Source organism: Amblyomma mixtum, chromosome 6 (genome assembly GCF_055824585.1).
Source record: "Amblyomma mixtum isolate Tamu chromosome 6, ASM5582458v1, whole genome shotgun sequence".
Taxonomy (NCBI): Eukaryota; Metazoa; Arthropoda; class Arachnida; order Ixodida; family Ixodidae; genus Amblyomma; species Amblyomma mixtum.
Genome location: NC_143017.1, coordinates 125,599,930 through 125,624,256, shown reverse-complemented (window position 1 = coordinate 125,624,256; position 24,327 = coordinate 125,599,930). Strand labels below are relative to the sequence as shown.

Here is a 24,327-nt window from a genome sequence, read left to right as displayed (position 1 = left end):
TTAACGTAGACGCTACTGAAAGTCCGCAGACTCAATGCCGTGTACGCAATAATAATGAAAGATTTCATGTCGAGAACTGGTGCAATTCTTGAGACAGAATTTCTTTCGATTTTAGGTGGTCGGGAGGCCACGTGTCATAACGGAGGCATTGATTTATTATAAATGTAGCTGGTTTTTGCAGCTAGGCGTGATAAATGCATGAAGCACGACCCGTTAGTTTCGAAGAAGGAGTCCTACGAGAGAACTAATTTTGAGCATTGTTAATCGTGAGACAATGGCGATGGCGATGTTAATAGCAGATATAATTACAAGGCAGGATGGGTGAGTACATGACAGTGTGAACGAATTAGGGTGCTTTCCCGCGGACACACTTTTTTCGGTCATTTCATTTTCTCCTATAAAGCGCTATCTGTGTGAAACCATGCATTTTTAACAATTTAAATTAATTTTGTGACGTGCTGTGACGAACTGTGATGTGATGGCTTTTCCGGTTGTCGCAACACTGCAGACTGATCTTTCGATATCCTTAACGACTGGAAGGTGTGCCGACATCAACAAGGTCAGGCTGCACCGCTTCTACGCATTTTCTTTCTCGGAGATTCCAACTGCACACATTACAAAGCAGCTGGGTTGTGGTCGGCATTGAGGTTAAGACAAAACACCTCAAGAATACAGAGCAGGTGGTCTGCGGCTACAGGTAACTGTTGCAGCATACTTTATTAAGCGAGGGGCAAATGCTCACCTGTACCAATATTTCCGTGGGTGGCGGCGGTGACTATGATATATAAGTTCATGTCGGCAGCTAACTGGCTCCCAGTTCCAGGAAGGAATCACAAGGGCTTCCCCGCATATGAAAACGCTACAGAGCCAACCGGCACTCATTGCCCGTTCAATATACGGCCCTCATTGTTCCACTACGGAGGGTACGCGTTGATTAGGAATGCTGCAGGTTGTGACCCAAGGTGACAACCTGTTGCCGCTTTGCTATTCACTGTGTCAGTTGCAAAGATTGATTTGCAGTGCTTGACAAAACAAGCATCTCAGAGAAATATGATGATCATGAGCGGCGCGCACGCAAAATTAGGGAAGCTTTCATCGTTAACCGAAAAACCAAGCCTGTGTTAGCATCCCTCATCTCATTCCCAAAGGAGATCACATTTCTTTATCACCAGTTTCTTGACACGCGCTAAGCCGCGAGTTAGCCTTTTGCTGTTGCTGTACACATCTTTTTTGTTGACCCTTTTTGTTTGGCTTTTCTTTACTCACAGTTAGCAGACCGAGCTGGGCACGTGCTTTTCCTCTCCCCATCGTAAGCCAAGTTGTATACCTTTTCCAGTTGTGTTTTTTTTTTTGTTTTCAAGCTGTTAGAAGCCTATATTTTCGCACTTTCTCAAAATTAAATCACCAGTTGATAGTCAGCGCTCATGTCCGCCTTTCTTGTTCCTTCTTTAGCGCTGTTCTAGCCGCCGCGGTGGCTCAGTGGTTATGGTGCTCGGCTGCTGACCCGAAAGACGCGGGTTCGATCCCGGCCGCGGCGGTTGAATTTCTTTGGAGGAGAAATTCTGGAGGCCCGTGTACTGTGCGATGTCAGTGCACATTAAAGAACCCCAGGTGTTCGAAATTTCCGGAGCCCTCCACTACGGCGTCTCTCATAGCCTTATTCGCTTTCGGACGTTAACCCCCATAAACCAAACCATCTTTAGCGCTGTTTCTCCAGGTGAACTCACACCGACTAGCCCAGCTGTCTACGTATGCATTTCTTCGTTTTACTGCCCCTTCCCTACCATCTATAATTCCGCATAGCCATTTTCGCCACCTGGAATATCTGTCTACCATCGCCTCCGACGGACCGCCATATTGACGAACAGCTACCTATACCGCTTAGGTCAACCAGACAGTCCTCACTGAGACAGCTGTTGCTCATGTGAAACGGTGCAGCATGTATTGTTAGAATGCTCAGCTTAAGCAGACGAGCAGTCATCAAATGAGCACAGCATGGAGACCTTCATACAAGTGCCACTGTCGATGAATTGAGTTTAGGTCCCTCAGCCTGCCCTTCGCAGCACCACTGTGCACTTCACTTTTGTATTCTCTTATATGCAGTACACTGCACTTTTTTGCGAACTTTCCAGCCTCTTTACATACCCCATTGATATGCACTCACCCCAGTTCAATTATCGCATGTTTTTTATTCTTTTATTTAACATTTTTCTGCACCATTCTCTGTCCACCTTTCTGCTTTTATTGCTTTGGCAGTAAAATTCACACGGTTTGTACGGTGTGACTCCGGAACAAAACCAAGAAATGAAAGCGGACATGCATGTATGACTTAGAAGCTACAAACTCAGTGTGCTAGATAATTCACTGTCTCCGGCATAGCAGGTAGAACGCGCCTCCTCAGGAGTGGAAATACCCTCGTCCTCAACATGACGCATCGCTTAACCAACATGGCGAACTTCGCAGCTTCTCTTTCAATCGATAAATTCCATGGAAAATCCCCCGGAGATCTCAGCGCATTCGGAAACACGCCACTGCTTTTCTGAAGCATTTTCAGCTGCTAAATCTCCAAAAATGCGATCACACAAGTAAGGATTTTGGATGCAGAGTCCAAGGTCATAAATGGGCAGCGGGAATAAGGATCAGCGATCATTTATGGAAGGTGACTGGATTCAGGTTATAGCAAATAAAACGAAATTCCAGCGGGTCGTCGGAGGTCATCCATGTGTCCGAAGCTCTTGCACAGTCATTCAACTCCTCCTCTTTCGTTTGAGAAAGGGAAATAAACTTAATATTTAACATTACCTCCACAACCAAGCTCTTAAGCGGGTTCCGGGCGGTTCAGGACTATCATTTGTGCAAATGTCTCTCGAACAGCCTCCTGATACCACAAAGGCTAGTAAGCAGAAGGCATCAGAAATTTGAAAAATTCTCCTGTCCAAACACTTTCATCAACTGCAGGCCTGTCAAGTTACGGAAAATCCACATAACGTTTTAATCTATAAAGATGAATACCAAGAATGGAACATTGTGCCAGCCTACTGACTAGGCTACGCAAGCACACTACTGCAATTTCTTGTTGGTGCACCTGTACTCGCGGTACAACGTAGGAGAGGAGGAGCATAGTTTGCTGAGTGAAAATTGCATTACAATAAGAACTGCGGTGTCCAGGTTATTCGGTGTGACATTCGGTGGTACAGGCTTGGAGCATTGGTATCGTTGGTTACAGGAACTTTTGCTTTGGACGCTGGGTGGAAGTACTCGAAAATCATCACCTTAAAACTGTTAAGTGTGCATTAGATTTCTCGTACGTTTGCGATGAGATACTATGAAGTAAACTAGCTCAAAAGAATTTGCAAAAAAACACATATCGATCAGTCGGTGTGCCATGCTTTTTTTCGACCATAAGTGCCACGGATGTCAAACATCAGTAGCCTTTAACCTTACTACAATGTTGAAGACTTTTTTTTATTGCAATAATGATAAAAAAAAACTCCAAAATTTTCCGGCCACGAAAATAAAGACAACGGGAGGTGCTCTCATCTCCAGCTGCAGCACCCACTTGCATGGAGGATGTCATCATGTGTGGCATATTTTCGAAGACGCACATTACATAAACATTGGTGAACATACGTAGCTGGGACAATAGATGAAACGAACGCGAACGAAATACGGCTTTCATGACAGGTTACCCGAAGTGCGGATGCAACCTAGACGTCCCTCTTTCTCCCTGCAACCCCCCCCCCCCCCCCCCCCCCCCCCCCCCCACCCCATTCGCCCTCATAGCCGTCTTGGAGACATCACTGGCTCTCCAACCGACAGTGGACGCTAACCTCAATGTTGAGCTGTCCGGACGTCACAAGGTCGCACTATGACGACTGAGCACCCAGACGGCCTGTACCTACGCTTGTCTATACTGGCGCTGACTAAAGGCCTATTAAGGCGAAAGCCTTTAATGCCTCATGCTGTCGTTAGCAATCCGTGTCGGCAGCCGTGTCGACAGATGTGTCCGCGTTTTTACGGGTGTCCACCGAGATATGTGAGACAGTTACTGCGTAATTTCCTTTCCTCAAATACAATTTTCAGTTTCTTCATTACGGCCCCTCTTTCTTCTTTCACTGCCACTTCCTCCCTTCCGTTACGGTGCGGTTAAGGTGCCCACCGAGATGACTGAGAATTACAGCGCCATTTCCTTTCCTCAAAAAGCGTTGCGTTCAAAGGGCAAGGCATCGCGCCGAACGGATGGTGGCGTTCCGTGGACTCCCTGGCAGCGCTACAACACGCTGTCGCGTTCCACTCCTAAAGGCGAAGCTTAAGCGCCATTAATTACCAGTCAATTAGTGCTGAGTGATTAATCAGTAATTAGTCATTAATGTAATTTGTCATTACTTCGTCATCAATTATGTGCGACGTCATCGAATGGTGACGTCACCAGTGTCACATAGGCAAAGTGGTGCGGAAAACGCTTTCGCCTCTACGCACTTTAGACTGTCAAAGTGCCCCCTAAATTTTTATCTCTCTTCTCACTGTGAATATAATGAAGTTTGGTTTGGTTTATGGGGGTTTAACGTCCGAAAGCGACTAAGGCTATGAGGGACGCCGTAATGAAGGGCTCCAGAATTTTCGACCACCTGGGGCTTGATACTACGCAAGAAACAAAATATGCCAATTGATATCAACTAAACAAAGCTGCTCGTCCAGACTCCCCAGAGAACCATGCTCAAGGTCCCGACGCCCTCAGAACCCCCTACGGGCGCGCCGCCTCCGAGTCGACCTTAAGATGGCGGCGGCGGACGGCGCGGCGGGGCCGAAGACGACCTGGGCACTCGCCCCCACGGTGGCGTCGCCAGCGGCGGCTGCACAGTCGTCACCCGGTGCCGCTAGCTGAGCTGCGTCGACGCACCACCGCTCGAGCGCGCGCAAAGGACGCGCACCGCGCATGCTCAGTGCGTCGGTGAAATCTGTTGCTTCACCAGGAGGGGGGCCCCGCGTCGCGATCGATGTTGTTCCGCAGTTCGACGCTTGTTCTCGCAATTATTCGACACCCTCGCTCCTCCGCACCTTTCTTTCGAAGCAGCAGCCCCCCCCCCCCCCCCCCCCCCTTCCGAAGCCCTTCAACTGCACACGGCCCGCTCCTAGTCCGTTCTTTCCACGTCCTCCTGCGTCTGCAGCCCACCTCCCCTCTTTCGTGCAAGACCTTGCACGCGCTGCGACTCTCTCTTCCCAACCCTCCGCTTTTCCATCGTTTGGAGCCTCCAACTTTACCTCCTTCGCGTGTTCAGCCACTATACTTTCGTTTGATCCCTGCCTTACTTTCTTGTCTATATACTTAAGACGCGTGCGTCACATTTCGAACAGCAAACAAACTTCGCAAACCAAGTGGGCAAAACAAAGAGGCTTTGCAGAACGGCGTAGAAGATGAAGCGTGGGTGTTGCTTGGCGGCTCCGTGTTTGCTTTGTGCAGAAACTAGGAAAGGGCAAGAAGGCACGGCCCCACTAAGCCTACGCGCTTTCTTTTGTCCCTGGCGTCCTTTTTTTCCCTGTCCTTCCTACGCGCCCATCTCCGAGTCGCCTACGCCGCCACAGCCGCGGCCGTCGCTACTCCCGACGGTCGCCAGGGGGCAGCACGGAACGGGCAATATCGATAGCGCGCCCGCTTTCGCTTTTCTTTGTCTGTGACGCAGTCCGGCTGTTGCTAGGGCCTCCCTTCCCCGCCGCAGCAGCTAATGACTCCTTCCCGTTATGGAGATCACGGGAAATGCGGCCGCGGCCTGCGAGGGGCACGAAAGGAGGGCGGTGGGCGGGGAGGGGATTAATGTTGCAAACACTGCAGCAGCGACCTCGCGTGGCGGGAGGCTCGCTTATTTCGACACCGCCATTGCGCATGGCGCAGGCATTTCATCACAACGCGCACGCGCAACGCGACTTGTCCGCAGAACTTTCCTTTGCACTGCCGACTCGGAGTCGCGCACGCGCCTCCTCCATTTTTCCTTCCCGTTCAACTCCCGTCTTCCCTCGTTCCCTTCTTTCCCTTCATTCGGATGCAGTGATTGTCAGGTATCGATCGGCGGGGAGCTGGCAGCAACAGGCGATCTCCCTTAGCTCCGCGGCTCGTCGGGCCTTTCGCGCTAACTGGGGCGTATATGTAGTTTTCTCTCGCTCGTATAGTGTTCCGTGAACTGTCAGCCGCACGAACTCGGCGCCAGGTTCTCAGAACTTTGGAATATTCCCTTTTCTCGCGTAGTAATTACGTATCCTGCCGATCTCTGCATCAGAGCGCACCAACTGAGCACAAGGTCTGGCAACGACATACCTTGGAGAAGGGCGTGCACTGCATGAGAAAACAGGCGTTTCAGCATTACGCAGGAACTTCAAACTGTGCTTCTTGATTCACAATAACTGCAAGAAATGCCACTGCAAGCCGCGGGTAAGACAAGATATACACTTGCGAATGAGTGAAACAAGCCTGCAATCAAATAAGCAGCATGAATTCCTCGGATGCTACCCACAAGGGGCTCGCGCAGGAACTCCCGTAATATTGCATAAAGATGCTGGGCACAGATGGTATAATGAATAATGAGAGGTTTCCACGGGTATTCTGTACTTAGAATAAGAGACTGTGATGAAAGCTTGCGTAAAGGCTGTTACGTAAGCTAGTAGTGCTCCAAAATATGACTCGAAGTAATTGGCTCTCGCCTCACACCGCTTAATCGGCTGACCATGTGTCAGTATAAGGACTTTCGAGCCGATTTGAGAACCCATGGCGTCATTTCTGCGAGCCAGATGTCCTTTATATGAACTTGTTGCGAACGTTTGCCTCAGATTCGTTTAATTCGTGTAATGGCGTCGAAAACGTGGCGTTCTGGATGGCGGAGCGCTCGCACTGCAGGGAGAGTCGTGGACTTAAAACCATGACTGATTGCGCAACGTCTTCCAAAACTATTCAGTGCACCCCATGCACGCCTGCAGAGACAGTCCTGAGTCGTATATATCCATGGTGTGGCATTGAAATGTTTCAGTTCACTATTCCGACGTCATTAAGAAACCAGAACTAAGGAAGAATAAGCAGGACGCAGGCCGAGCTCTTGATTAGGTACACAGTAAACTAGAATGTGGTTGTTTTTCTGCCTAGTAGTCAATTATATTTCAGGCATAAAATGATTACACTGCTAATTCCCCATAGATCAACACTACAAATTAAAAAAAGAGAATAATGCTATGCTTTCCTTGATTTCGATGACTGTTGGCCTCCTTCATCTCTCTGTCACAACAAGCTCCTCCTTTCTTTATCCTTGCCTGCTTAACAGCTTAGAGAGGGCTTCGATTGCTGCAGTTTTATGGCCATAGGTACCTTGACAAGACTCTCGCACAGCTGCCGCCCTCGTAGTTCAATCACGTGCCACGTGACCCTCACGTTAATACAGGACGCTCTATATCCACCGCTATCGACGAGGGTGGCGCTGGTGAACACTCTCAGGGTTAGATTACACGCTACATATATATACCCGAAAGTAGAAGGTTGGAGAGCCGCCGCCTTGGTTCAATTGGAAGACCACCGTACGCGACAAACGGATGACATGGGTTTGGATTCCACTGGAGGCATGTGGTGTTTTTTTTTTTCTTTTCCTGTCTAATAAGTTATCTTTCAGGAATGAAATTATCACACTACTAATTACTCACTGTTCAACGCCCCGAATTGAAAAACAAAGCAAATACCCCTATGCTTTCCTTGGTCTCTGCGAATGTTGGCCTCCTTCATACCATTAACGAGTGTAAGTGCCACACTTCGGCTGCAAGGCCCACTAATCCACACCAATTTCCACCCTTCTGCCTTAACCGTTGACACCAAGAAAACCGACCACAGCAGTTTAGGGAAAAAAAGAAGAAAGTACGCTGGCCTCCTTTCGAGACACAGAAGAAGAAGGAGAAGAAAAAAAGAACGGAACGAGGATCCCCCCACGTGGGTATGTGCCATTATAAAGAGGTGAAGAAGAAGAAGAAGAAGAAGAGGAACCCCTTTTATGGAGCTCTCGTCGTCTAACGACAAAGGCAAGCCGGCATAGAGTTTCTTACTATTGGCAAGCCGGAGACCACTCGTCATATCCCAAGAACCCTTGCCGGCTCTGCGCAGTCGCTGTCTGCGCCGATGGCAGCAAAGATTCGGACGAGCAAGTCCAAGACGTCAAAACTTTCACGCCTACGGCGCGCCTTGAGGCGGATGCACGTTAGCAAGGGCGGATCCAACGCCGGCACGGAGAAATGCATAGCAGCGGTAAGCTGTAGACAAGCTGGCTTCTGAGGTGGAAAAGCTAGAGCGTCAAGTACAGTGCTCCACACAGTTGAAAGCGCGAGAGGCACGCTGGCGGAGAACGTTGGCGTGTTTACGAGTGACCTTGAGCCCTAAGCAATAATCTGCCGTGCATACGTTTTCTTGTGAATTGTGTTGTAGGTAATTATCGTGCCTTAAAAAGTTCTGTACAGTACAGTAGGCAGCGGCAAATGTCGACGAGCAGTGTACCACGCCTTTCCAGCTACCTAGAAAAGTTTGGTTCGGTTTATTGGGGTTTAACGTCCCAAAACGACTGAGGCTATGAGAGACGACGCAGTGAAGGGCTCCGGAAATTTCGACCAGCTGGGGTTCTTTAATGTGCACTGACATCGCATAGCACACGGGCCTCTAGAAGTTCGCCTTCATCGAAATTCAGCCGCCGCGGCTGGGATCGAACCCGCGTGTTTCGGGTCAGCAGCCGAGCGCCATAACCACTGAGCCACCGCGGCGGGGCCTACCTAGAAAAGTGTATGGAACAGTGCGCTTGATATACGCCTCCCGTAGGTACACTCATTTCAAATTTAGAAGGAATCTGAAGAAAAAAGTGAACCAAAATATCTCAGCCAGTACCAGGTATGCATGACAGGCTTTCTTCAGTTGTGAAGAAAACGAATGTTTCTCAGAGCATAGCCCAAAATGAGTCCAGAACACTGCGGGAGAAAAATTCTGGTTAAGCTAATTCGCCAACTAAAGGCAGGGTACGGGGCAGTACAACCTTGCGTGATTTCCGAATAGTAATCTGCAGAGATACGACAGGGCTGTACATTATATGGAGTGGAAATAACTGAGTCTGGAGTTCACCAATTCTTCGCCCGGCTATAGTGCAATACATTTTGCGCTGCATAAATCCTTTCGAAGGGAGAAAAATAACACTGCGAAAAAAAAGCCGATAACTACTGGGAAGGAGGAAAAAGTTGGCACGTGCATGCAGCTCTTTATGACTTAACGATTTACCGCTTGCAACAAGTGGCCGTCATTTGTTTTCCTTACTTCATTTAACGAAGGATAAGAAGTACATTCCATGGCCACACCTCCGTGCTCTAGCTTACTCTGTATCTAACAGCCTCGCTAGCACACCCTGCAGAAGTCAGAGCTGCAGAAGCAGTCCCTATTCTGTAGCATGATTCCAACTTGCAGAACAGGTCAAGAAGAACCACGGCGATGGGCTGATATATCTTCAATCTTCATATATCTTCCAACTTATAGCTGTTTCAACTAATTCTCTAAAGAGCCGTCGTACATCATGCAAAGTGGCGCTTCGCTGTTACACACGTGTAGTGCATGTCTATCCTCCCTTTCGATGCCTACGCATCACCATCCAATTCACCGGTCTTCATTCACAGGCTCCGACTGCAGCCACGCTCACCGTCACTCCAACAGAGCCCGCTCAGCAGACCAAACCCGACTCCGCCACTACTCAGCAGCTATCATTGTCGGCGAAGTCAGATAGGGCAACTAGTAAAGACAGCGAGCGAGAGCATGGTTGTCAGGAGGACGCCCCGACGGCCGCTGCTGCCGGCAGTGGCTCCCTGGACAGCCGAGTACCCACCAGAGAAGTGACTCAAGCCTCAGGTAATGGCACCCAACATCTTTTCAAACTGGAAGAGTTTAAGGAGAGGGCTTCAAAAGCTGAATTCTTGTGGCGGCGCGACCTCATTGGGGAAAGTCTCAAGGGAGCTCTAAAACGCAAAAGGGGGCCCGAAAGAGTTGCCGCAGCTATCCCATTAGAGCATACCTATCGCGCATACGTGATCACTTCTGCCGTTAGTCATGGCGGCGTTGCCAAAGCACTAACACTGGCGAGCGGGAACTATTAATTAAATGGTAAAGGTAAAATAAGTACGAGAGCAGGTATATTGACAAGAAGAGCGGGAGCGGATATAGGCAGTGGCCTGCCATCGGAGCAAGGTGATGTCATATTATTCAACAGATTACATCGCCTCTTTAAGCTTGGATTAACACCCTGAGCGCCGACTACACTGGAAGGCTACGCGCATTCCAGGAACACACGTGACTATGATTGTAGTTCAGAAAGGACAGATGATTCGAACTGGCTTGCTCGGTTAGCCTGAAAGGGACGCCCAGCTACCAATAACCTGCGCACTGGTGATGGGAACGCCTAACCCTTGAAACGAGTCGGGGTGCGAGCTTACAGCGCACTTGGCGAGGCTGAGGTGAACGCAATCTTAACCGAGTTCACGGTCAACTGACGGGGTCGGCTCGGCTAGCTGTAGATATGATACATTCCTAGGAAAGACAGGGAGCATGCCAGATTTCGACTGTCCACGTGATTTGCAAAGAGGGGAAAAGTGCTTCGAGGGTTAATTGCAACTGGAAGCCATCAAGCACCAGTAAGGCTGCTTATCAATAGCCACTATAAAACCGCTTTTGTTTTCAGAACACTCAACCTCCGCTAGCATGGATTGCGTTTTAGCTTAAAGGTAAATGTGGAGGCCAAGAGAAGATCTCGACTTGAGTATGTGTCCACAAACACTAATCGGTCGGATGGTCTGGATGATAGGCTAGATGGCCCATGTGGCGAGAGTGCGCTCCATGAAGGCCAGGTCCCAAAAAAGGGGATCCAGCTTCGACTCCAAGGCACGGGTGGCCAGAAGGGGCTCTTACGCCAAAGATTTTCTCCTTTCATATACCTAAACACGTCAAAAACTGCATGTCGTGTTTACTTGTGCGCTGAAACCCCGTTCGCAGAATACAGACACGTAGAAGAACATGCCCTGCGTCTGATGCATTATTTTGCGCTCGGCCGTCACAGAATACAATACGGACTGACTACACAGTCTAATATAAAACTAACGGCTTTATGCTCTTGGTCCGCAGCGCCCAGCCACCAACTGCCGACCAGTGATGCCCAGGCAGTGCTGGGCGAGCAGCAGTGCTTATTGCCGTCGCCCAACGAACCGCCGCCCCGAACCGGTGCCTCCGAGGTGTATGGCACGCGCCGTTCGAGCGTATGCAGAGTCACACCGGCTGCTATGGCAGCTATGCGCAGGGCTTCCGATCCCAACCGCCGTGCATCGCTGTCCCCCGCGGTACTCGAGGCTGCCACGGCCTTCGAGACACCGCTGGCAGCGCGCCGGGCGTCTCAGGACACACTCAAGCTCGGTCGTTCCAGGGAGAGCGAGGTAAGGCAGCAGGAATGGCAGCGGGACACACGTTACGTCGCATTACTTCCGGTATTAAGTCATTACTTCCAGTATTAAGTCATTAGGTGTTATCTTTCAGCACAAAATATAATGGGATGCCCATGTAACAGCACCGAAATTAAGCTGGTAAATTTTATTAGTATACCGCAATAGCAATTTGCTACCACTGAAAGTTATGATGTTAGTCTATAATATTTTGCTCTCCTCTCGACTATTATTGTGACAAATCAGCATAGCGCACAGTCATGACGTCACGTGTGACGTCACTCCATTCTGACCAATCAGCGTGACGTCATGCGTCGCGTCGCTCCATTCTGCGCATTCAGTATGACTCGCTGCACCTGCGTTAGAGTGATACATCAATTACACCGACGCCACATAAACGGCAGACGTGGCCTAAACAGCTGCCGCAGCACAAAAAAAAAAAAATCTATACTGTCCACTTCTCATGATAGCGCCCAATTGAACGCCTACCGGGCAACGCCCGGGTGGATTACACGACTACATAGGACTAATACGAGCGCGACTACTCCCCGTCCAACCAAGGTAGCATTCTCATTGGTCACCCCGTGAGGACATACAGAAGCCGAAGCCACTTACTGCGATTAATGTTCCACATAGAAACATTGCTGTAGAGGTAATCCTGGAAGGAAATTAATCAAATTCCCCGCCTTCCTTCATCTTTCATGCCTGCTGACAGGAAGAGCAGAACACTGTGGCCCCCCTGTGGTACTTCCTGACGGCAATAGCGGGCATGTCGGCGGCGCTCGCCGCATTTGTCTACGTCCTGTCGGCGCTGGTGGCCCGCCGCGAGGCTGGGTCGGTAGCCACCTGCTCCTCCCTCGCGTGCGACGAGTACGTGCTGCGCCTGCACGCCTCTCTCAACCACTCGGTGGACCCGTGCCAGAGCTTCACGCACTTCGTGTGCGACGGCTGGCGGAAGCGGCACCTGTTCGCGGTCAGCGAGGAGGCCTTCGGCGTGGACATCGAGCGAATAGCACGCATCGTGGGCACCATCGACGTGCCGCCCACCGGACAGAGCATGCTCCAACGGGGAGCCATGGTATACAGGTGCGCGCCCAGGGACGTGCCCAGAAGGGCCTCCCCTTAATCTCGGACGTAACGCGAGGGGCTGCACCGGCTGTGCAGAATAGCTGTGGTACGACAGACCAGGTTTGCACGCCTGAAAGCACATGTCTATTTCCCCATGCACTTTCGCTGATGTGAAGGCACCCATTTTGTACTACGTGTACGCTTTCCAGAAGTAATAAAGTCAACGCAGTACGACTTTCCTCTTCCTGGCTTGTTCTGCACATTGTGAGAGCTGTTTACCAACTTCCAGAAAACGGTACTCCAACTACGCACCAGTGTACGCAGGCTCTCGAAGGCTTGCGTACCGAAGCACGACTATGGGTCCATGAGGTTCACCGTAGCATATCGCTCGAGGTTAGTTTCCGCCACTTTGGGTGCAGCCTGTCAATGACGTCACCAAACCAGGTTCGTCTGTGTAAAGCCTCCACCTGCCAATCGTGGCAGGTAGTGCACAGGAAGCGCTCGGGAATAACAAACTTGGTCTCACAAGCGGCACCAGTAACTTGCAAACAAATAATGCCAACACATAACGGAATTAATTGATACGGTGTTTTAGTGCAGTAGCACTACTGCCAGCATTCTCGCAAAAACCTGATCTCTGAAGCCAAGAGGTTGCTCGGGAAGAGCAACCTGGGTCGTACAAGCGCCACCGGTGGCAGCACCTGCCATCGCAGGGCAGTGGCGCGTCGCTTAATCGCTGCACCACTGCGCCAGGAGTGGTGTGAGGACTCCCAAGGATATATAAGTGTAAAGTAGAGAATGAGAAATTTCCGCACACATGGACATTAACCCACTATCGCTATCTGAACAATTTCCATCCGAGAACAATGGATCCGAACGCCATCGAAGTGAAAATCAAAGTGCTACCACACCTAATTCGCCTTGGCCTAACTACGCAAATTGTCAGTTTCTTTTTTTTTTTTTGTTATCCTCCAAGGTTCAGCGCAATGAGTGAGTACCGCAGTTATACTTTCAGGATCACAAACCTAACTCTAATCGAAATCCGCAGCCACAACGATAAGAGAAGGACTGCTTAGCAATTGTTGTTCAGGTGCCCACCCCAAAGTACCAGTTTCGTGTGTCATTATTGTGCTTTATCTTTCACAGGAAAATTAGCGTGCTCGAAAAGGATCTTAGAGATACACCATGCCGACTTTGTTACAAACTATTATAGACCTCAGCCACATTCAAAATATTCAGATTCAAGGGGCTGTGAAACAGTTATTGCCCTTCTCTAACATCCTAGCTTTTGTGGACTTTAACGTGACAGCTCAGCTGGTAGCTAGCTTCGATTATAGCAGTTGTGACAAAAAGGTAATGAAATTAGTAGGCACAGTAAGTTTTTGAAAGCTAGCCGTCATTCGAAATTTTGTTATTATTGTGTTTATTTCCACATAATCTGTACTTTCTATGAGCATTGTATACTTACCCTTTGGAATGCAGCAACATTACATCCACATGCTTTCAGGCCGACTGCACTTTCAAACATTTGGTGGACATTGGAATAACGAACACACCTAAAGGACACATACTCCTGTTAAAGTACTACTTCTGCATCTATCTGCCAACAATCCACTTCCTTTCTACATCCCCTATACTAAGGGACAAACAGGGCAGCTCTGCCAAAGTGACCAGAAGAGCTACAAGTCAACCCTAATCGATAGGGTACCGCTTTCTAGTCACTAAAAGACCGTTTTCACCGAAAAGTGCACCAAGAACTGGGCTTTTATAAGCTAGAAATCAGCAACAAACTAAATACAGGTGTCGCCATCACCGGCCAATTTCGCAACTAAAATGCATGCATAAATGCAGCTTTTTCGCGCGAATCCCAGAGGCAACACTGCCACTCACTTTGAAACAAAGGCAACCGCGGTTCATTTGAATCTACACGTGGAAGGATTTTTAGAGTTAATTTTCTCAGCTATAAATGCGTCTTCTGCGGCCGGACAAATGAAAACACTGCCAGTAAGAGCCGGGAAATAAATTTTTACTGCGATAAAATTGGGTGAAGTTGTCTTCAGTGCCCCTTTAATGCAGCCAGCCTAGAAAAATTGGCACTCGCGCACTGGCCACCAACACCGTATTCGGGTGACTTGAACATCACGTGAACATTAGAAGCTGTGATTGGCTTCTACAGAGCGGAATTTGCTCAAGCTTTCTTTATCCGGGGCCGAATTTCTCCCGGTAGCGTCGCCGGAAAAACAGTCGTTACACTTAAGTTGCTTCCAGCATAGGCTTCCTCGCGGTGGAGGCACAGCGAAACGCTCGGTGGTAACTCAGTCAATTGAATGACGTAGGAGCTGCACCGCCTTGCTCAAGAGGCAGAGAGACGAGCTCGCCGAGGTGAAGGCTGCGCTGCGCGAGGCTGGCGTGTCGTGGCCTCACCGGCCTCCTCCGGCTGACCGGCGGGACCTGGTACGCATGATGCTCCACTGCGACTACAGGCTGGGCTGGAGTGCCGTGTTCCGCCTCTCCTACGGCAAGCACAGCAACAAGACGGACGTGTACGTGCTCACTGACTCGGGATTCAACTTCATCGTACGCAAGCGCCTTGAGCTTATCTCTAAGGGAGACTTCAAGCACCGCCAGTACTTCGACGTCCTCCGGGACTCGTTCCGGGACCTGGGCGAAGAAGGGAAATCCGGACAAGCTGATGTGGCCTCTCTGAAGGTACTTTTCTGCACGGCTTTCCTTTTCTCCTGGGGCTTTCGCTGTGGGCACTGTATGGGACTTACTCTTGATTATGAGGTGTCGCCGTCGTGTTGCGACTTGTAACCGAAAACACTCGGGTTGACCCGCTGACCTGTAATACTGTTATTCTGCTGGTCTTGAGCGTACTAAGCGATACTGAGGAGCGAGATCCTTGTCCAATTCAAGGCGTGCGGTTTTTGCTACATGGAATGTTAGAGTCGAAAAGCGTCCTGATTGAGCTGAGCATAATTTTCACCGGTGCACACGCCCCATCATTATGTGTCGTCCTTTGGAATTAGCGGATGAACATGGGCTTTAGCTACAGCGGCTTGAAAGAAAGCATTTTGGTAGAGTGTTCTGGCTTTCAAAAGCAGTAAGCTAGCTCGGGTGCATGCTACTGACAAGAGCTGTTAATGAAGAATTTAATTTTGGGAAGGGACTCAAAAGGCGCCATAGTCACCATAAGCCGAATTTTCGGACCAACCTGTACAGGATGGTCCTACTGCGGTGCAGCTCCTAAATTACGTGCAAAATGATAATGCAAAGTAAATTCACCTAATCTCACTGGTTAAGTAGCCATATACCAAAATTTTCAAGCCGAAAAGGTCTTGAATATTGTAACCTCCACTGTCCTGCGTGACCATCCTCTGTGTTGATCAAAGAACGCAACCGAAGCGAAAAAAGGCAGAAGCTTTTGCTAAGTAAAGAAGCATGCATTTGCTTGCCATTACAGCACAGGCTCACTTCATTTCGGTTTATGGATTTGGCCCATTCTGAAAAAAAATATCTCCGAATTTATTGCATTATATTACCTGCATTGTTTAACGGGGAAGCACTTCGACAGACGACAAGAAAAAAAATGGAGGAAACACTTAAGCTCCTCCTTAAGGGTATGACGCGATAGCGTAATGGGTTAATTCCCATATATGCAGTATTGGTCATTCTCAACTTTACATTCATAGATCCCAGGGAGTCCCAGTACCACTCCTGGAGCAGTGGTGTGGCGGTTAAGCGATGCACCAGTGCCCTGGGATGCGCCGGTGGGGCTTATGTGACACAAGCTGCTCTTCCCGAGCGACCAATCATTAATTTAGCTGTTACAGCTGCCACGGTGAGCAGTTTGCTCACAATCCGTTGGGCAGGTTGTGGTGACGCTGCAAGGTCACGTGACCATAGGTGGCCCACCTGCCTCCTAGGCTGCTTGTCTGGGATTTTTTCGTGGATTTTTCGCTCACGATTTTCAGCGAGACGGGCTCCCTAATGATATCGCGTTAAAATGGTCATCAGGGCAGATAGTCCACATTGCGGCTGCACAGAAGTCAAGGTCACTATGACTTTATTAGAGAAAGCTTTCCTCTGTCGTCCCGTTTCCATTTGTGCTCTTTGTTTGACTCGTTACAACTATACATTGTAGCCTGAACCGCGCGCACTTCCCTGATTTTACCGGCAACTGGTAACGCTTTGCAGGACATACTGGCTCTAGAGGACAGGATGTTCAGTCCTCTTCTGGCAGCCTTCCATATGAACGCGCCTGGTTTCTTCGTGGTGCCAGGCGAGGTGGTATACAACGCGGCAGCCAGCCTGTCGCAGGCAAGATGGACAGCTGCGTTCAGGCACGTTGGCGTCGACGTACAAAACCACATCGAGTTCCGCACGTGGAACCTGGCGTTCTTCAGCACCTTCGTCAGCCTGTGGGCGCTCCACGGCGAGCAGGACATGTACGACTACGTGTCCTGGTGCACGGTTCAGGTGCGCGTCACATTGGTTTACACGAGTACGAAAAGCCAATAGGCATTTTAAAACAGCCGCTGCGATGGCTCAGTGGTTATGGTGCTCGGCTGCTGACCCGAAAGACGCGGGTTCGATCCCGGCCGCGGCGGTCGAATTTCTATGGAGGCGAAATTCTAGAGGCCCGTGTACTGTGCGGTGTCGGTGCACGTTAAAGAACACCAGGTGGTCGAAATTTCTGGAGCCCTTCACTACGGCCTCTCTCATTGCCTGGGTTGCTTTGAGACGTTAAATCTCATAAGCCAACAAACCATTTTAAAACAATGTGGTCTGTCGTGCCATGCGCCTACAAGTCGTGACTGCATTCTGTTATAATGAGGCTACAGCCGTAGCTAAAAGCCACAAATATTTGTCGCAATCTACAGATTTTAAACCAACCACTTTTGCCTGCTGTTATGAAGTAAAATGAGGAACAAAAGGAGAAGGATCTAATTACTGTAAATACACTTTCCCCATAACGTCAACACCAACATCGTCTGCTCCGAACACAGCCACCGAATTGCACGTTTGAAGGACCTTGTAATTCTCCGAGAGGAAAACCTGAACGTTACTGCCCCAGAACTGGGCAAGGACTGCTATAGATTCCACTTTCCACTCTTTCTCTTTATAATGTATGTACGTGCGGCGCTTTAAATGATGGCTTTAAGTCGCTGCGGCCTGACGATGCAGGTGGCAGCACTATTTGCAAACAGCGAGCTGATCGAGAACTTCTACGACCATCCGCAGCGGGCCCGAATCCTGCACGGCGCGTTCTGCCTGAGCCGGGCATACATCGGCACCGGCAAGGACTTACTGGCCAGCTTCGCCAACGACGTGTTGCCCAAGTCTGTGCGCCCCAGCGCAGAGATAATCGCGCTGGCCGTGCGAGCAGCCTTTAGGAACCGCATGTCCAGCTGGGCCGACTATAGCGAGAACGTGACAGTGATAAGGTGCGTAGCAGCAGGTGGCGAATGGGACTGCACCTCACACCACGCGTCTTGATTTGAGGTGATCTCGAGCCTTTGTCTTAAGTATAACCCTTGCAAAAATTTCTTCTGGCAGCCCTATAGACTATCCAAGCACATTTCTCTATAAAGTCAAGAGACTTTATGTAGACAAATCCTGCACACTAGTCTACAAGCAATACAAATCCTATTCCCGGCCGCGGCGGTCGAATTTCGATGGAGGGGAAATACTAGAGACCCGTGTACTGTGCGATGTCAGTGCAGGTTAAAGAGCCCCAGGCGGTCAAAATTTCCGGAGCCCTTCACTACGGCGTCTCTCACAGCCTGAGTCGCTTTGGGATGTTAAACTCCCATAAACCATAAACCAATACAAATCCTATAGGCAGTCTGGCCATACACTTTCAGTAGACTTTTGTCTGCATACTGCAGATAGACAAAAGGAAATAGCTATAGGAAGGCAGTAGAGTCTATAAGAAGTCTATGAACAGTCTATGCTCGAAGAGCACCACTAGACTGCTGAGAAACAAGCTCCCTGAGGTTTTCACTTTTGACAAAAGTTCCACATACGTTTGGCCTCTTGAATTAAACACGCAGAAGCAGTTTTGAGGGAAAGAATGTGACTAATCTTTGCAGGGCACTGACACACGAAGAGGCGGTCTCTTAGTTCAGGACAAATGAAGAGCGCTTAACGCGTTTTCCCTTCTAGCGTTTGAACGACTGTACAGGCGCGACACATTCGGACATGTGGGACAACTTTTGCCGTGGTTTCCACTCGAGATAAGAAACACTGTTCAGTCACGAGTTGCACACCATATAAGGCAGCATGATAGCCGCAAAAAAAAAAAGAAAAAGACTGGAGGTTGTGGCAACACAAAGTGCACCGCACGCGGGATGAAAGCAGAATGCTGCTTTCTTGTACAAAATGAATGAGTTCAAAGAAAACCATAATAAACGACCTGACAAATTAATATGTCGACATTCAGACTAGGCGCAAGTGGTGCTCATAACATCTGCCATGAATGCCAAAGCCTTGCCCCTCAACCAGGACAAACTTCTCATCCCATCGGAACTTAAGCCGACCCTGTTCTTATGCAGAATGTGGGAGTCTAAAGAGATGGCGTTCAGCATGTTCGAGCCGTGGCCTGTGACTAATTTCCCTGACGTCATCGTGGGTGAAATGGGCGACTCGTTCCTCAAGAACTGGCGCAACGCGTGGCTGTCGCGCACCTTCTACCGCCCCGTGGACATCAAGGTGGCCATTACGGCCATCGACACCTTGGCCTACGCAGCAGATATCGAGTACCGCAAGGACTTTATCCTGCTGCCTTACGTTTTCTCCTTTCCGTTGTACGACCCAGGGGCCCTGCCAGCGATAAACCATGGCGGATTTGGAGCTAAGGTATCTATCTCACTGACCACACGAATACCTACCGCGTTGGTCTCAAGGATCGACGAAGCCGGCCGCATGTTTTTCTGATGCTAGTTATAATGAGCGCTCGAATCACACACCATATGGGACGTTGAACAACCAAGAATGTATTATGGGCCATAATCTTATCAAAGGATCTTTCTTTGCTCTAAGACTATGAAGGTTAGTTAACTTGGCTACGGATTAATAGCTCGTCGCAAGGTGTGTGTGTGTGAAGGGGGGGGGGGATATGTGAAAGACGCCCGAAGCATTTGCAGAGAAAAGGTGAAGCGATTTTAGAAATTGGTGAAATCCAGCTTCCAGCTTCAGTGCAGAACGAACTAGCCAGCCCAACAACTTGCACAGATAAGAATAGCAAAATATGGCCAATTGCTGAATAGTTAAAATTAACCCCCGATTTCCTTCTTTCATCTAAATGCGACGTAGGTGCGCTAGCACAATATGTATGGACCCTCCCACAGGTTACTTATGATGGTTTCACAGACAATACAGGCGGCAGCTGGGCGCGACGCGGTTTCTGCCTTTCCACATGGCTGCAGCCGCTGCGAGATCGGTTTGCCTCTTTTCCTAGGCAGCAGCAGGCGCGCTATCCTTCGTTACACTTGGCTGCAGCTGGTGTGAACGGGTTTCAGCCTTTCGACTTGGCTGCAGCTGCCACGGAACCGGTTTTCCTCCGACACCAGGACACATAACAGCTTTACCGCTAGTGATCCACCTAGTGCTAGTGCATGAAAAAGAAAGGGACATTTCTCTCTCCATTTCTCCGCTCGCACCCTTCGCCTGTCACCCTCTCTTCGTCTTCATCCTCGAACTTTCATTTCCCTCTCCTACGAAAGTGGAGAGGGTGATTCCTTCTCTCCACTTTGCCACCTGTAAACCGTGGCAGGCAGCAGCTCGCAAGTGGAGGCTTCAACAGGACACATAACGGCTTTTTTCGTAAGTGACCCAGCTAGTGCTAGCGCACTCCCCCTGCCAACCGTGGCAGGTGGCAGCTGGCAGGTAGAGGCTTCAACCGAAGACAGGACAGCAGGTTTTCCATAATGAGGCATCAAAAAAGACACCTAACCTATTCGCCCTTCCTCTCTGCAAAGAGGTGACGACGAGTACTGTACCGCTGTTCATGACCTCCAGCTGACCTTGTCATCTATCCAGGTAGCAGCAGCCGTGGGGGAGAGGTTCTACAGCTCGTACCTGAGCGTGGGCGCAGGCGGCTCCTCCTTTGGCGAGTTCCGGTCATGCCTGACAAACGATTCGTTCGCCGATGACCCGACAGACGTGGCCTCTCTAGCAGCCGAGGTTGTCTCCTTGGGCGCCCTGGTCGACGCGTATCGCAACGCCAGCGATAATCGGCGGCTGGCGTACCTGGAGAATGTGTCGGGCGGGCAGTTGCTATTCATCGCGGCCTGTTACTCCAAGTGCATGGGCAGCCACTACCCTGTCAGCGAGTCGCTGTGTGACGCGGCGCTGCGGCACATTCCAGAGTTCGCCCAGACCTTCAGATGCGCTCCGGGCACGCCCATGAATCCACACCGCCGGTGCAGGCTATTCTGAGCGGCGTCTGGCGAAGTGCAGCTTGTGCATTACGCTGAACTCCACCGAAGTGCCTTTGCCACACGCCGAGACACATTTTACTATCTCCGAACTTTCCCGAGGAAGACGACGTGACAATAGATAAACTAGATAGCACTGTAAAGCATGCATCCGAGTGTCTTTATCCTTACGCGCCCAAGTGGCAACAAATAATGCGTTGAACTGTGTCTCCGCTTGCATGCAGTATAGGGCATACAACGGACGTTCATTGACTTTTTAGGGCAAGCGTGCTTGCTCATATGTACGGGCTTGAAATGGATTCCATTGTTATCGCGATTTGATATGAAACTGTAACGAAAACTTCGCAGTCCTTCATTTGAGCACACTGTTGTTTAAGCTTTAAACGTCTGTCGCCATATGGTAGAAATCTGCATCCCCGGTAGTTCTGTGTGAGACGATTTGCAGCTCTTGCAGCGAGTATGTGCGTTAATTAGTTAATTACCGCGCATGGCCCGTTGCTCAAAGGCACTGGAGTCATCAAAGATAAGCAAGCTTCGTCATTTCAGATTATATTGATTTCTTGGCGTGCTTTGCCCAAACATGCGCTTTACGCTGTCGCAATGTATTCATCATCGAAGACAAAGGAACTGCGACCTTGGCACGTAAATGCGTGCACGAGTGAGCACTTTAACATAATGTTGTTGATCTCAGGGTAATCATCCAGTCAGTGTCTCGCTATTCAACGGCGTTTCAGCAGTGGCAGCTGAAGGAAGTCGTGCCACTCCCGCTAAAAGTGCAGTGAAGCTTACAGCGAACGTCGGTGGTTTTGGTTACAGATACACGGTTACAGACCACATAATTTGCTTTTTAGTCACAAAGTGGGTCAATTATGGCATGCCAGAAGCTTCGATTCCCTGTAGATTGAGAGAACCGTTGTACACACTTTTCAAGGCATTTTATTTGTTCGGGGCACTGTAAGTGCTACACGGCTTAAACGCAAACCGTGTGGCCTCACGACTTTTGACTAAAGCTGCACATTTCGGTTGTACGTTGTGTGCATGTATGTCTGATTCATCTGTCGGATTTCATGCTTTGCAATATAACACGGACTATTTGCATACCGCCTTAGAGCAATAGCCCAAAGGAATCATCATCATCATCATCATCATCAGCCTGACTACGCCCACTGCAGGGCAAAGGCCTCTCCCATGTCTGTCCAATTAACCCTGTCCTTTGCCAGTTGCGGCCACCGTATCCCCGCAAACTTCTTAACCTCATCCGCCCACCTAACTTTCTGCCGCCCCCTGCTACGTTTGCCTTCTCTGAAATCCACTCCGTTACCCTTAAGGACCAGCGGTTATCTTGCCTTCGCATTACATGCCCTGGCCAAACCCATTTCTTCCTCTTGATTTCGACTAGGATGGCATTAACCCGCGTTTGTTCCCTCACCCACTCCGCCCGCTTCCGATCTCTTAACGTTGCACCTCTCATTTTTCGTTCCATAGCTCTTTGCGTTGTCCTTAAGCTGAACCCTCTTTATTAGCCTCACGTTTCTGTTTTGTTAGCCTCCATGTTTGTCTCGGCGCAGTCCCCGTGTGTCTGCGCAATTTTTTCAGTATGCATATCAACCAACTAGCCAAACTTTCTGCTCTCACTAGTTCGAATAGGGTGGCACTAGTTCGAATAGAGCGGCAACAAAATTTTGTAATGTAATTTTCTCCGCAATTAATGGGTCGTTGACTCGGACTACCATCAACATAGCTAGAAAGAGCCAATTAATTGACTTCGTAAATACTAAGGAGAAAAATTGAATGAAGCTATTCTCAATGTCTCTTTAAATTCATTCTCTAGAATGAGAATCGGGGAAGGCTGCACAATAAGTGCACAACTGCATCAGGTGGGGAAAAGTTAGCCCGGCAGTCAAGCGTCGACCGAATACAGGTAGTTTCCTTGCGTCTACTGGCATCCTGCTTCTGGGAAACTCGTAACATGTCGCTCGACACTATCATCGCAATGGTTTCCCACTCACTGGGTTTGATGCAGGAAGTGGCTCAGTGACCAGCACTATAGCCGCCACAGTTGCTCAGTGGTTAGCCTGTTCGGCTATTCAGACGTGTGCCTGGATTCGATCCCGGCAGCGCGGCGGCCGCGTTTCGATGAAGGCGAAACGCAAAAGGCGGCCGTGTGCTGTGCGATGTCAGTGCGCGTGAGAGATTCTCAGGTTGTCGAAATTACTCTGGAGTCCTCCACTCATCATCATTATCATCAGCCTGGCTACGCCCACTGCAGGGCAAATGCCTCTCCCATGTCTCTCTAATTAACCCACTCCTTTGCCAGTTGCGGCCACCGTATCCCCGAAAACTTCTTAATCTCATCCGCCCACCTAACTTTCTGCCGCCCCCTGCTACGTTTGCTTTCTCTGGGAATCCACTACGTTACCCTTAAGGACCAGCGGTTATCTTGCCTTGAGATTACATTCCTGCCCAAGCCCTTTTCTTCCTCTTGATTTCGACTAGGATGCCATAAACCCGCGTTTGTTCCCTCACCCACTCCGCCCGCTTCTGCTCTCTTGATGTAAAACCTATCATTTACCTTTTCGTAGCTCGCAACGTTGTCCCTAACTTAACCTGAACCCTATCCGTTAGCCTTCACGTTTCTGCCCCATAGGTGAGTACCTGTGGTGAGTACCTGCCTCTCTGACCTCCTACAGCCAGACAAAAATGGAGCAAGCATGCTGTACTAAAATGAAGTTGCAGGAGGTATAAAAAGGTCATTTCTGTGTCTGTCTATGGCCTTTTATGACCATCTCTCCATGCCCAAAGAAGTGCTTATTGCCGGCTACTGAGAAATATATGCCTCTAATGCTACAGTTTCGGAACCATACGACTGCCTTTATCTGTGTACAGAAAAATATATCCACGTGAAGCTGCAGCTGAAGACGGCCATCGGAAAGGCTACAGCTTTTGGGCCAATCACTTAAGGCGGCCACAGCATATTTTTGTATGGGAATGGTCACACAAATAGTTTTGATGTTTTCTTTAATGAAATACCGATGGGGAACCTCAAAACAATCATTTCTAGCAGCACCTAGCAGCACCTCGGTGAAATTAGGTTTGTTCCAAAGGGATCAATAAACTTTTTTTTTATTTCCAACCATACAATGAGTGCGACAGGATGCGGCAACTCCGCCCTCATGAAATGTCATGTACCTCAACGGAAATTTCCAAATCCGGACCTTTGATGCATTAATTCATTTTCGATGAGCAGATTCGTAGAAAATAGTGCGCTGACAAGTTTGCGATCTGTCCGAATTTGGACAAGCGCCATGATAAATAAGGACACATTGATGAATGGCTCGTGACA

At 49.4% G+C, this 24,327-nt stretch overlaps 1 protein-coding gene across 1 annotated transcript; it reads left to right on the top strand.

Annotated features, from left to right (window-relative positions):
* Positions 1 to 317: 317 nt before the first annotated feature.
* On the top strand, positions 318 to 20,985 carry LOC149340291 (uncharacterized). The gene is made up of 10 exons (XM_089551099.1): positions 318 to 321; positions 1,269 to 1,309; positions 9,670 to 9,898; positions 11,165 to 11,469; positions 12,191 to 12,561; positions 14,880 to 15,252; positions 16,741 to 17,022; positions 17,731 to 17,990; positions 19,101 to 19,404; positions 20,587 to 20,985. The coding sequence occupies exons 1-10, from the start codon at positions 318 to 320 to the stop codon at positions 20,983 to 20,985; spliced, it is 2,568 nt and encodes an 855-aa protein (XP_089407225.1).
* Positions 20,986 to 24,327: the final 3,342 nt, after the last annotated feature.

Bases quoted from the DNA above. Each gene is read 5' to 3' on its own strand.
- LOC149340291 (XM_089551099.1), top strand. The intron at 12,562-14,879 runs GTGCGCGCCCAG...TGAATGACGTAG, and splicing joins CGGGGAGCCATGGTATACAG to GAGCTGCACCGCCTTGCTCA. The intron at 15,253-16,740 runs GTACTTTTCTGC...AACGCTTTGCAG, and splicing joins CTGATGTGGCCTCTCTGAAG to GACATACTGGCTCTAGAGGA.